The sequence below is a fragment of the Podarcis filfolensis genome (assembly GCF_964270895.1).
Source record: "Podarcis filfolensis genome assembly, chromosome: 10".
Taxonomy (NCBI): Eukaryota; Metazoa; Chordata; class Lepidosauria; order Squamata; family Lacertidae; genus Podarcis; species Podarcis filfolensis.
Window position 1 is genome coordinate 71,947,558 of NC_139612.1, and position 13,310 is coordinate 71,960,867.

Here is a 13,310-nt window from a genome sequence, read left to right on the forward strand (position 1 = left end):
GGTGGCAATTTAAAATGTCTATATAAGGCCTTGCACTCCATTGTTCTGGGTTCCTCCTCCCTCCTGCGTGTGGTGAGTGAGGACCCTGTTGCAACAGATCAATAAAGATCAGGCTTACTAGCTGCTTTGCTTCTCAATATTGTCTGGTTGGCCTCTGTTATTTTCTCCTACCAATAGGGAACCCACAAAAGGACTCTATATGGGCTCTTGGATACCCCATAAGGGAAAAAGGGCAGATTTTTGTTTACAACAGATGGTGAGGCTCGAAGGGATGTTTTGTTACCCGGATTCTGGGAGCGAGGAAGGACTGGTGATCCAGCGCGCACCAGGCAGTTTGCCAGGAGGAATAACCAGTCAGATGGAAATATATATATATATATATATATATATATATTATTAGAAAGCCATCTAGGCTGCTGGCGACAACCAACTCCAGATTCTAGCTTTGCTTTCTCCCTGAGCGCAAGTCATGGCCTGTGTTGCAGAACAGCATCCCACAGGGTCAATCTGCCACCTGACCCAGCCAGACCCAAGTTCACCTCTGCAGTGAGAATGAGGCCATGGCTGCCACCTGCTCACAGTGTCTCTCCCTGGGCTGGTACATTCAGTGCTGCCAGCAAAAGCTTGTTCCAGACTTGTCACCGTGATTTCGAAATCAAGGGGAAGTGGCTGGTCTGGTGTGGAAGTGCAAGCCCTGGACTCAGTTGCCCCTCGGCCCTTGCCTACATTTGCTTGCTGAGTGGATCAGAGCCCAGGGACAACATTGGCCACAGCATCAGCCATGTGGTTGGGTTCCACAGCACAGAAACTGCCTGACACCCCACAACCTCAGGCGTTGCTTGAATCCTGATATTATGAGGCTTGTAAGACAATCTCTAGGGACGCGGGTGGCGCTGTGGGTTAAACCACAGAGCCTAGAACTTGCCAATCAGAAGGTTGGCGGTTCGAATCCCTGCGACGGGGTGAGCTCCCGTTGCTCAGTCCCTGCTCCTGCCAACCTAGTAGTTCGAAAGTACATCAAAGTGCAAGTAGATAAATAGGTACCACTCCGGTGGGAAGGTAAACGGTGTTTCCGTGCGCTGCTCTGGTTCGCCAGAAGCAGCTTAGTCATGCTGGCCACATGACCTGGAAGCTGTATGCCGGCTCCCTCGGCCAGTAAAGCGAGATGATCGCCGCAACCCCAGAGTCGGCCACGACTGGACCTAATGGTCAGGGATCCCTTTACCTTTACGACCATCTCTCTCTCTCTCTCTCTCTCTCTCTCTCTCTCTCTCTCTCTCACACACACACACACACACAGTCATAGAGTCATAGTTGGGACCCTCGAGGGTCATCTAGTCCAACCCCCCTGCAATGCAGAAATCTCAGCTCAATAATTCTTTTTAATTTTTTTTATTAGAAATTATATTTCCAACATAACATAACCCGCCACCCCCATAATACAGAAATCCACCCTCATTAAATGTGAACATAAGAATAGCTTATAAGAAGTAAATAAGGAGGCCAGATACAGGATAAAGGAAGTCTTTTATTTGGTTGTTTGTATTGTTGTATATTATGCTTATTGTATGTTATGTTCAGCTCAAGAATTCATGACAGAGGCCATCCAACCTCTGCTTAAAAACCTCCAAGGAAGGGGAGTCCACCATCTCCCAAGGGAGACCGTTCCACTGTGGAACAGCTCTCACCACCAGTAAGTTCTTCCGTATGTTGAGTCGGAATCTCCTTTCGTGTACCTTGAAGCCACTGGTTCTTAAGTCCTGCCCTCCGGAACAGGAGAAAACAAGCTTGCTCCCTCTTCCATGGGACAGCCCTAACTGTGTTTCAATCAGGAGTAATTGCCTCCTGAATTTTGACACCAGGGGAACTCTGCCAGTGGGGGAAAGTGGCAAGTCTGGGTGTGAAAACACAGGAAAGACGCCTGCCTGATATCAATAGGGAGGGAGTTCCAAAGTGCTGCCAGAAAATCAAGTTCTTCCAAATGTGCCCAGGGCCATTTTGCTCTTTGCAGGCTCCCCTCTGCCCCATTCTTCCCAGGCACAAAGCAAGCTGGCAGCCGCTTGCTATGTGTGCCCCAAGCCCAAAGGAATGCTGGATGCCCTGAACCTGTTTTCTGGGTGAAAGGTGACAGAAAGCCTTAGGGCTCTGGCTGCCTTTGGGGTCCCGCCTCATCACTCAGGTTGTTTCTCTGCCTTTGCTCAGGTCAGCCCAGAGAATGCAGAGGGTTGTTGTCTTGCCAGTTGGAAATCTGAGGAACCAGGAGGCCTTGCCAGTGGCTATGTTTACAAATGCGCAGGAGCTTAAGCGCTTTGCACCAAGACCGAGATTTTGTGCGATTCCTGGCTGCGGCAAGCAAGGCGTTCCCAGCCACAGATTATTCAGCTATTGTGATCAAATGCAAGGACCTAAGGGCATAAGAGGACGTGGGTGGCACTGTGGTCTAAACCACTCTTGGGCTTGCCGATCGGAAGGCTGGCGGTTCGAATCCCCACGATGGGGTGAGCTCCCGTTGCTCGGTCCCAGCTCCTGCCAACCTAGCAGTTCGAGAGCACGTCAAAGTGCAAGTAGATAAATAGGTACGGCTCCAGCAGGAAGGTAAATGGTGTTTCTGTGCGCTGCTCTGGTTTCGCCAGAAGCGGCTTAGTCATGCTGGCCACATGACCGGAAAAACTGTCTGTGGACAAACGCCTGGTCCCTCGGCCTGTAAAGCGCGACGAGTGCCGCAACCCCAGAGTCGTTTGCAACTGGATTTAACTTTCAGAGGTCCTTTACCTTTACCTTTTTAAGGGCATAAGAAGAGCCTGCCAGATTCGGCCCAAGGGGACCAATCTAGTCACAGTGGTCAGCCAGATGCCCACTAGCAAGACCCGAGTATGACCCCACCCCCACCAACGCTCTCCCCACCTGTAATTCCGGGTGATTGGCATGATTCAGAGGTGAGATTATCCAGATGGTGGAGGGACGGCCTAGCCATTGTGGCCAGTATTATGGATTATTATTTATCTTTTGTGTACCTATGCCACCCTTTTCTCTGGGGAGCTTGAGGTAGTGTATTTGCTTCCCCATTGTCGCTCCTCATTTAATCCAAACAACAACCCTGTGAGGTAGGTTAGGCTGTGGGGAAGCAACTGGCCCTCAAGATCAACCAGCGAGCTTTTTAGGCTTGAGCCACCATTGGCAGGACTGGCAGCAAAAGCAGCAGATATGTTTTATACTTAAAACACTATTTAGTCTCTTGCTAATTATGCAGTTTCAAATGCGCATTTTATATTTGACTACCTTTAGCAATGCTTTGTTTTGAAATGTTTAAGAGAAGGTTTTTCATTGCTATATTAGCTGCGTTCCGTAGTTGGCCTCCTTTGTAATGTTTTATGTTCAAATCTTTTAAGACAACATTTTAGTTTCCTGTTAACTATGTTACTTTAAATCAGGCACAAGCAGACTCGGCCCTCCAGATGCTTTGGGACTACAGCTACCATGATCCCTAGCTAACAGGACCAGTGGTCAGGGATGATGGGAATTGTAGTCCCAAAACAGCTGGAGGGCCAAGTCTGGCCACGCCTGATTTAAATGCATACTTTGCATTTGACTTTCTTCACGACTGCTTTACTCTCAATGGTTTTGTCTTAAAAATATAAAGTGGTATACAGTGGTACCTCGGGTTAAGTACTTAATTCATTCCGGAGGTCTGTTCTTAACCTGAAACTGTTCTTAACCTGAAGCACCACTTTAGCTAATGGGGCCTCCTGCTGCCACCGCACGATTTCTGTTCTCATCCTGAAGCAAAGTTCTTAACCCGAGGTAATATTTCTGGGTTAGCGGAGTCTGTATGTAACCTGAAGCGTATCTAACCCAAGGTACCACTGTAGATGTTATAAGAGAAAACTGCTCCTTTATCCCCTTATGGGGATAAAGAGCCTGTATAGAGTCCTTATGTAGGTGCTCTATTGGTAGGAGAAAATAACAGAGGCCAACCAGAAAATATTGAGAAACAAAGCAGCTAGTAAACCTGATCTTTATTAAAGTGTTGCAACAGGGTCCCCTGCTCACCCCATACAGGCAGGGAAAGGAGGAACCCAGAACATTGGTGTGCAAGCCCTTATATAGACTTTCAAAATTGCCTCCCCTGTAGCTCAAGACCACCACCCCCCCCCAAACACCATACATGCATCACAGAATGAGGTGGTCCCCAGCAGAAATTTGAGTGTGTTGCTTCTCTCCTGTCTGCCAGGATACTTGCCTTATTATTATCTGATTGCCTTTTCTGGGTAGCCTGGCCATTCCTTGAAGATGGTAAATACTTAGTTCTTGAATCTCTTACGCACATTGATAGTGTGCTCAGCTTAACAGATACTTGCCAGGGAGGCCCCTACAGTCCAAAGACAATTGGAAAGCTTTTCCCTTCTCCTTCCTCCTTGCAGAGAAATATTTGAGGTAAATTTGGGAGAGTCGAAAATGGCTTCAGGATTGTTCTCCTGTACTATTTCAGAGATGTGGTTTATATACTTATGTACGTGTTTGCCTTGTATATTTATGAAGATTTATTTAATATATATATGACCTTAGAATTCCTATAATGTAGAAATGAAATAATAATAACAATAATTTAAATAAAAAAACCTCCAGTGAAGGAAACTCCTCCTTAGAAGGTGCTGGCATCTCCTTCCTTGGAGACATTTAGGGAGAGGTTGGATGGCCATCTGTTAGGGTTTTCTTAGCTGCAATTCCTGCATTGCAGGAGGCTGGACTAGAAGACCCTTGGGGGTGTTAACGGAGAAATCTGAGGGCTCTCTTGGACAAAAAACAAGGACACCAGCCAGGAATACCAGAGCAAAACAGCAGCCAGTAGGCTTGGTCTTTGTTGAAGACTGTTGCGACAGGACTCCCACCTGCCACAAGGTGGAACAAGATGGAAACCCTGAACAAAAGAGAACCCAAACTTTTATTAGCCGCTAATCCCCAGGTTACACCCCCCCACAAACTACATCACTAATACATCATGAAAGGGGACGTCTGGTGGCAGTAATCTGAGCACCCTGGACCCTGCCCCATGGTTCCCCTTGCCCTCCACCAAACACCCATCAAGTGTAACAAAAGAGATATTTACATTTCCCTGTTTCCCAGTCGCAGCCAAGTTAATCACACCCTTTTGTCTTCGTGGGTTTGTTATTTCTGGAATGGCTACCTGTCTGGCACTCAGGTATCAGGAGGCCAGGGATTATCACTCAGGCAGAGGGGCTGCTGAGTAGCTGAGCTCACATCTCTATATGAACTTCTGAAGTTTTCCCAGTGAGCCAGTGCATAGATACATTGATCACTGAATTCTTACATTTGGTATTGTGCAGCAAAGGCCCTTTGAATAGATAGGAAGAAACTGTGATGGGGTGTTTTGGGGACAAATCACAAAAGTCACAAAAGTGATGGTGCTGATTTTGGTAGTGGGCTGCATGTGCATGATATCTGATGGAGGGGAACACCCCCAACCTATACACAAATTCCTGCAACAGGGTTCCCTTGAAACCCTACCATTCTCTGATTCTATGAGGAATGAAGGAGACTGGTACCAGTGCCAGGTGCTGCCCTTGGGGAACCTGGCCCCTACACGAATTTGGCTGGGGATTTAAATCATCCCTGCCCTTCCACAGTGTGTGCCTGGGGGCGCATGCTCACTCTTCAGAATATCTGAAGAAGTGTGCATGCACACAAAAGCTCATACCAAGAACTAACTCAGTTGGTCTTTAAGGTGCTACTGGAAGGAAATTTTTTTTTTGTTTTTTCTTCAGAAGGATGAGTGGAAGCCCAGGGGTCTAAGTAGGTGAAAGGGCAACTGGACGCCCAGGAAGGAGGAGGGAGGGGAGGGGAGGGTCCCTCCCTGGTGATGCAACCAGGGGGCATCTTGCAAGGGGGGGGGGCACAAGGCCAAGGAGCGGGAGGGCTGAGTCTTTCCTGTTTGTTGGTTGAAAGAAGAGGAATCTGGGGGGTGGGGGTGGGGAAAGCACAAGAGGGGAGTTCAGGTCCTGCTTGCGAGGCCTCGGCCCTGCATACCTGAAGGAGCGTCTCCACCCCCATCGTTCTGCCCAGACACTGAGGTCCAGCACCGAGGACCTTCTGGTGGTTCCCTCCCTGCGAGAAGCTAAGCTACAGAGAACCAGGCAGAGGGCCTTCTCGGTGGTGGCGCCCACCCTGTGGAACACCCTCCCACCAGATGTCAAAGAGAAAAACAACTACCAGACTTTTAGAAGACACCTGAAGGCAGCCCTGTTTAGGGAAGCTTTTAATGTTTGATGCATTACGGTATTTTAATATTTTGTTGGAAGCTGCCCAGAGTGGCTGGGGAAGCCCAGCCAGATGGGTGGGGTATTAATATTATTATTATTATTATTATTATTATTATTATTATTATTATTAATAATTGGGCACAGCCACCCTGCCCAGGCGCCACCCAAACCTCTTTCCTCCTCCAGGAATTTCTCCAATCTTCTTTTAAAGCCATCCAGGTTGGTGGCGGTCCCTGCCTCCTCTGGCAGGGAGTTCCGCAGGTTCACTCTGCGCTAGGCGAAGAGGGACTGTCCTCCCCGAGAGAGGGAGAAAAGCTCTCCTACATCCGCTTTCTCCATGCCAGACACACTTTTCATAAACTTACATCAATATCCTGATATGAGGCGAGGAGGCCAGAACTTTACGCAGCCTTCCAAATCTGATCGCACCAAACATTCATAGAGTGGCCTTAGGAAAGACAGGGTCGTTGAGTCGGGAGGGAACCCGGGGTCATTTAGTCCAACCCCCTTGAACGCAGGACGATAATGGCCGTTCCGTTTCCAGTCCCTTTCCTAACGATCCCGCTAGGGGGTTTGTCTTTTCCACGGCCGCTGCCCCTCCCCATCAAAACTGGGTGCTTGAGCGCGGGGTCCAATTGTGGGGGGGGGGGGGTAGCGCGCCTCCCATCGGAGGGAGAGCTAAAAAGCCGAGCAAGCGGTGCAGAAATCGAGGCACGAGGCATCTTCGGAGCTGGCGGGACGCGCGCACGCGGGGGGGGGGTGTAAGGCGGCGTGTCAGACGGGGCTAGCCCCCCCCCCTTCTCTGGCCAAGAGCCCAGTGGGTGAGAGGTCACTGCAGGGGCTGGGTAGGGGGGAGAGGGCGGCTTCTGCACAGCCCGGGCGTGTGGCACGTGCAAGGCGTGTACAGCCGTCGGGGGGGGGGGGAGGGGGAGGCGTGCAAAGGCATCAGGGAGCCCCTCCCCATGCTTCCTCCCCGCCCCTGAGCTTCCAGGAGGGGAGGGGCCGGGCGATGCGCTCCGAGACCCTGGATCGGCCCCGCGACGCCAGTTCCCACGGGCGCCCCGTCCAACAAAGCTTCCCTTCCGGGCGGGGCGGGGTCAGCGTCGCCCCGTCGGAGGAGCCATAAGAGGCGGACGCGTGGCCGGCGGACGGGCTGCACGTCGCCGCTGTCGGGAGAGGAAGAGAAGGAGATCCGGTCAGTTGTCCTCCCCCCCCCGCCCCGTCCATCGGTTGGGGTCGTTCGGGGAAGAGGGGTCGGGGCTGCACTGAGCCTCGAGGGCTCCTCGCCTCTTCCCCCCACTGGGAAGAAAGGACGCCATGGGTTGGGGGTCGGGGAGACTCTGCCCGTCGAAGGGTCCCGGGCCCATCGCCAACGGGGCGGGCTGGGAATGGCGCCCCGCGCATCTGGGACACCCTGCAGGGTCGTCCGCGCCCACCCAGACGGAGCCCGGGTCGGAGGACAGTCGTTCCTCACCCCGCCCCCCCCACGACACACACACGGCTAACCACCCACCGTCCGACGGGATCCGGGGCGAACCGTCTGCCCAGAGGGACTCTGCACATGCTCCGGGGTAGCCTGGTTTAGTAACATGGGTTGTTTTTCGGTCCAGGCAGGGACGTTCGCCTTCCAGTTCCTGCTTGCCTACTTCAACATTTTGGGGTGTATATGGGCTGAAATCTGCTCCTCCTGCTCCGCTTTAATTGCTATATCTGGGAGACTTGCTAGTTGAAGCGCTTGCAACAGGAGTCATGCGTTCCGGAGCGCGTGCAGAGCGCCTCCCGTTCCTTCGTGCCCTTCAAAGTCATTTTATTTATTGGTCTTCTATCCCACCCTTTCCTCCGAGGAGCTCAAGGTATGGCTTGCATGGTTCCCCTCCCGTCTCCTTTAATCTCCAAAAACCCTGTGAAGTAGGGTAGCGAGACAGTAAGGCGCTGGCCTTCAAGGTCCCGTCCAGTGAGCTTCATGGCCGAACTTGGCAGGGTGGGATTTGAACCCTGGTCTTAGTCCCCACCACAACCCTGTGAGGAAGGTGAGTCTGAGAGGCAGTTTGGCCCCAGTTCCTTGCTTTTGCCCTGATGGCTAAGTGGCAGTCCCAGCCCTGCTTCTAGAAAGTGGGCCTCGCAGGCTTCCCTCCGGCTCTCTTTGGGGGTCCTCCTGTGTGCAGAGTGGGGCTCCCTTTTGCGAGAGGCATAGTTGGAGCCTGCTCTTGGGGAAACTGAGGCACGTGGAGGAGTGGGGAAAGAGAGCCAGGCAGGGTCTGAGCCCCACTGGGGCCATCTGCACAGTCCCACGTAGTTTCAGAGCAGATTCTCTAGCTGAGATTCCTGCATCGCAGGGGGTTGGACTGGATGACCCTCAGAGGTCCCTTTCAACTCCTAGCATTGCTGACAGGAGTGAGGCATTGTCAGCACCTATCTTTTTATATATAAAATATTTATTAGTTTTTTGACATATCATTTTCAACAGTAATTAAACATACTTTCATATCTTATACCAGCTTTTTTGACTTCCATCAGTCACATCTGAAAAATTTCCAATCTATTCACTAAATATACCTTTCTTACTTCCACAATTACATTTAACTCATAACCAACATCCCTATTCTTTCTCTACTTTGCAATGCTTCATACATTTCTCCTTACAAAACTTCTTGTAGTCCTACTAGCGGAATTTGTTGATTACGGTTGCTCTTCAAATAGTCCGTATATTTCTTCCAATCTTCTGTAAATCTCTGGTCCCGCAGGTTTTGAATCCTTCCTGTCATTTTATTCTGCATAGTCCATTAATTTTGTCTGCCATTCTTCTTTCTTTGGAATTTCTTCTTGCTTCCATTTCTGGGCTAAGTAGGCATTGTCAGCATCTAAGACCTGAGCTCAGAGTTTACTTGCGAGATGGTCTTGCCCTCCCACCCGTGCCCCCAAAACTGCTTCAGCCTGGCGCTTCCCCAGGAGTCACATAACCCCCGCCCCTTCTACATTGGAGAGGACTCAGTCACTGTGCATGTACCCTTTGGAACTCCCTGCCTATGTGTAATGGTTATAAGGGGTTGCTCGTGCGTAAGTTGCCGCCACTCCTGGCTAGGTTGCCTGGTTAAACCTTTTCCTGGCTGGACAGCCCTTCACTTCGTGGCTGTTCAGTCGCTAGCAGAATCCGTCAGTGGGCATTTCTTGAACTTCTTCCAGCAAAGAAGTTCTTTAACGCCAAGTCTACGCCTACTTTCCCTGCACAGAAGTCTTCTGCACAGGGTGGGTGTGGGTAGCGGAGGACCCGTGCTCTCCCCGCTGGTCTCCGGCAAAGAGTCCTGGAGCCCCCTCTCCGATTCCTCCATCCGCCCCCCTTTATCCCTGGTGTTACGCATCGCTTGGGAGCCTTGCCTCCACTACTGGCTCCGATGTCAGTTCCCTGACACTATGGATATCAGGCAGGAGCCTTCGCCGGATTATAGTAGAGTTTTGATTTTTTTGCACATTTTAACACATTGTAATCTTTCCCCTTTGTTTTCCTCCTTTTATCTTTCTGCAAACCTCGCCGAGGCGTCCTCAGTTTTTACAATGAAGCGGTTTATAAATTCTGGGAAACAAATAAAATAATCGCATCTGATCTTGAGAAGGCTGAACGATTAATCTGAGAGGCCTGCCAGTGGTGTGTTGGGGTTGAATCTAAAGCTTCCTCTGAGAGCCAGTGCGTTATATAGTTTAACTATGAAATATAAAATTTCCTTACTATTTGCATCAGATGTCAAACAGATAAACAGCTATCTGACTTTTAGCAGACAGCTGAAGGCAGCTCTATAGGGAAGTTTTTTTTTAATGTTGGCTGATTTATGGCATTTTATATTTTTATATTGTGCTGGAAGCCTCATAGAGAGGCTGGAGAAACCCAGGCAGGCGGCATATTATTATTATTATTATTATTATTATTATTATTATTAGGGACTGCCTCTCCTGGTATGCCCCGCGGAGGACCTTAAGGTCCACAAATGACAACATTTTGGAGGTCCCAAGTCGCAAGGTGGTTAGATTGGTCTCAACTAGGGCCAGGACCTTTTCAGTACTGGCCCCGACTTGGTGGAATGCTCTGACACAAAAGACTAGGGCCTTGCAAGACTTGACATCTTTCCGCAGGGCCTGCAAGACAGAGCTGTTCCACCTGGCCTTTGGTTTGGACTCAGTCTGACCCTTGTGTTTCCCTCCCCTTATGGTTTTGATCTATGGGCTACTTTTAAAATGAGGCTGCATTTTAAATTGCAATTTAATCTGTATTTTAAATTGAGTCCCCCCCTACCCCCATTATGTTTTTACTATAATTTTACTGATGTTAGCAGCCCTGAGCCTGGCTCTGGCTGGCGAGGGCGGGGTATAAATTATTATTATTATTATTATTATTATTATTATTATTATTATATCAGTTACATGGGAGAGAGCAGGCTTCAAATGCCACCCCCATTGCCAAAGATGTTGCTTCTATTTCAAGCCATACCAATTATTGATAATGTTAAGTGTTTAAAAGAATGGCAGAAAGCATTGTCTAAATTTATCTGGCAGGGAAAAAACCCCAGAATTAAATATAAGTTACTAACGGACACTAAAGAATTAGGGAGATTCTCCCTGCCAGACCTGAAGATATATTTTGAAGCTGGAGCTTTCTGCTGGATAAAAGACTGGATTCAATTGGACAATGTTGATGTGCTGGATTTGGAGGGATTTGACAACGTATTTGGTTGGCATGCATACTTGTGGTATGACAAGATAAAGGTTCACAAAGGTTTTAAAAATCATATAATTAGAAAATCTCTATATAATGTTTGGACAAGATATAAAGATCTCTTAGGAAGAAAAACACCCAGGTGGCTTTCAGCAATGGAAGCCAAGGGTATGAGAAGCTCTTTTGGTGACCTTGGGGTGTGTGTCATCCACTGCCCTCTCTCAGCCTGACCCTACCTCACAGGGTTGTTGTAGAGCTTCAGGGAGGAGAACCATGTAAGGTACCTTGAGTTTGGAGGAAAACTTGAAATTTAAGTGCAGGGAATAGATAATAGGAGGGTGGGGCCTCTGTGGCGAAAATCAGAGGTGTGAGTTGCAGCCACTCAGGGGTCTGTTCTCTTCTTCTCAGGAGCAAGTCCCGGATCTGTGCCCGCCATCACCATGCAGTGGGTGGTGAAGATCTACCTCCTGGGCCTGGTACTGTCTCTTCTGTCTCTGCTCTTCGGGCTGATGGGCTTCTTGGGAGACCTGATGCCCCCCCATGGGCTGGACCCCTGCCTCCCCAGCCGGTGGGTAGAATCGGAGGGCGGCAGCCTTGCGGACAGAGCCCCCCCAGGCCTCTCGGGGGACAACAAGCTCAGGACAAGCAAAGAGATTGGCCCCTACGCATGAGCCGAGGGGCTTCGCTTGCAGCAAACTAAAATGACACAGATTATGTGGGGTTTTTTTGAGGGATGGGCTTAACATGGATGGGGCTGGGTTTGTATGTGCCTTTGCCAACCTGCCCTGGCGAAAGAGGGGGCTGGCAGCAGAAGCCCAGCTGGCCTGGGGGAGCCTCTGCACCCTGTTAATTGGGAGATTTATGGGGCAGGTGTTGGAACCCCTGGGGGTCGATATGGAGACGTTGCCCTCAGCCCCACAGCAAGCCCAGACTCTGCAAAAGGGACGCCTATTGATTTTCTGCTGCGGGACACAGAGAAGAACACTGAGGACTAGCGACTTGGGGCCAAGAATGTGGCTGGCTTTTTCTGCTTCATAGCCTTTTCCGAACGCAGAAGGCCTTGATTCTCAACAAACTGGGCTGCGTCACGCTCACTGAGCTCTAGACTCTTGGCTACACACACAGAAAAGGTGTGCCCAGTGGCCGAGCCTGGCTGTTGGACAGACCTGCATTTGGCAAAATTGGGGCGCAGGATTGGGCACCCCGAGCAAAATTCTGGGCTCCCTTCATAGAAACATCTCCCCCTGTTCTTCGGCTCAATAATGGATCTGTGTTCTCATCCTGTGAAAGTTTGCTAGGAATCTGTCTGCTTACCCCAAGGTTTAGCCATGCTGTCGCCAGCCCACCTGCAAGCATCAGTTGGTGGAAGAGGCCTGCTGGACTGTGGATCATTGCGGGAGGGGGTCCCTAACTCGTCCCCTGCAAGGGAGGGCAGCTGTGGGCAAGGCAACCCCAGAGGCTGGGCAGGGGGCGCTGGAGAAGAGACCTGCCCCTGGTGTTGCCAGGCTGCCCTGCCCTCCTTGAGGTGCCTCAAGCAAAATCCCTGTGCTTTTAATATCTGTAGTTTACGAAGACACCCCAAAAAGGATGCTATTTGGTCTGGAAGGAGCAAAGGCAGCTGCAAAGGAAGGGCTCTCACATGCCCCCTGGTGGCGGCTGCTAAGAGTTTCAATGGAAACAGCTAAAAGTATTTTTAAGGACAGACTTGGGGAAATTCTAGCCTTGGGGTGGGTGGTTCAGGGGTGCCTTTTCGTGCTGCAAACCACCTCCTGGATCTTCTGATCTTGCTGGAAAAGCAGAAGGCTTTATCCTAAATTCTTTGCTGTGCCTCCGTCTCTGAAGAAAGAAGGATGGACATTTTAAGCCTGTTGAGCTGGCCTCTCCCGAAAGGGAACGATCAATAAATGGCAACTCTTTTTAAATAAATATATATAAAACTCAAAATATGAGCTCTTTATTTGTGGGGAGGGAATTTTTTTGGGAGCAGGGAAATGGGGTGCTTGAAAAAACTCCCCCTGTCACCTCCTACTTCATAGCTGTCAACTTTCCCCTTTTCTTGCGAGGAATCCTATTCAGAATAAGGGCATTTCCCTTTAAGAAAGGGAAACGTTGACAGCTATGCCCCACTTGCTGGAAAGGGCTTTTGGTTTTGTGAAGGAAGGGTGACTGATTTCAAAATATGCCTTAAGAAGAAATCAGTTGAGGTACTCGTCCTCCTCAGAGGACAGGTATGGAAAACCCCCGTGAATGTTTATGATTGAAGACGCATTCTGTGCTACCCAGAAGCTCACTTCCAGAAGGGCAAAAAGGAACAGAAATTCACATAC

At 49.9% G+C, this 13,310-nt stretch overlaps 1 protein-coding gene across 1 annotated transcript; it reads left to right on the forward strand.

Annotated features, from left to right (window-relative positions):
- Positions 1-6,803: 6,803 nt before the first annotated feature.
- LOC310744084 (uncharacterized protein) lies at positions 6,804-12,927 on the forward strand (the record flags this gene model as incomplete). Its single annotated transcript, XM_083574826.1, has 3 exons — positions 6,804-6,849; positions 7,186-7,473; positions 11,392-12,927. 3 exons carry the CDS (start codon positions 6,804-6,806, stop codon positions 11,652-11,654), a joined length of 597 nt encoding a protein of 198 aa, XP_083430952.1. The 3' UTR covers positions 11,655-12,927.
- Between the last annotated feature and the right edge of the window lie 383 nt (positions 12,928-13,310).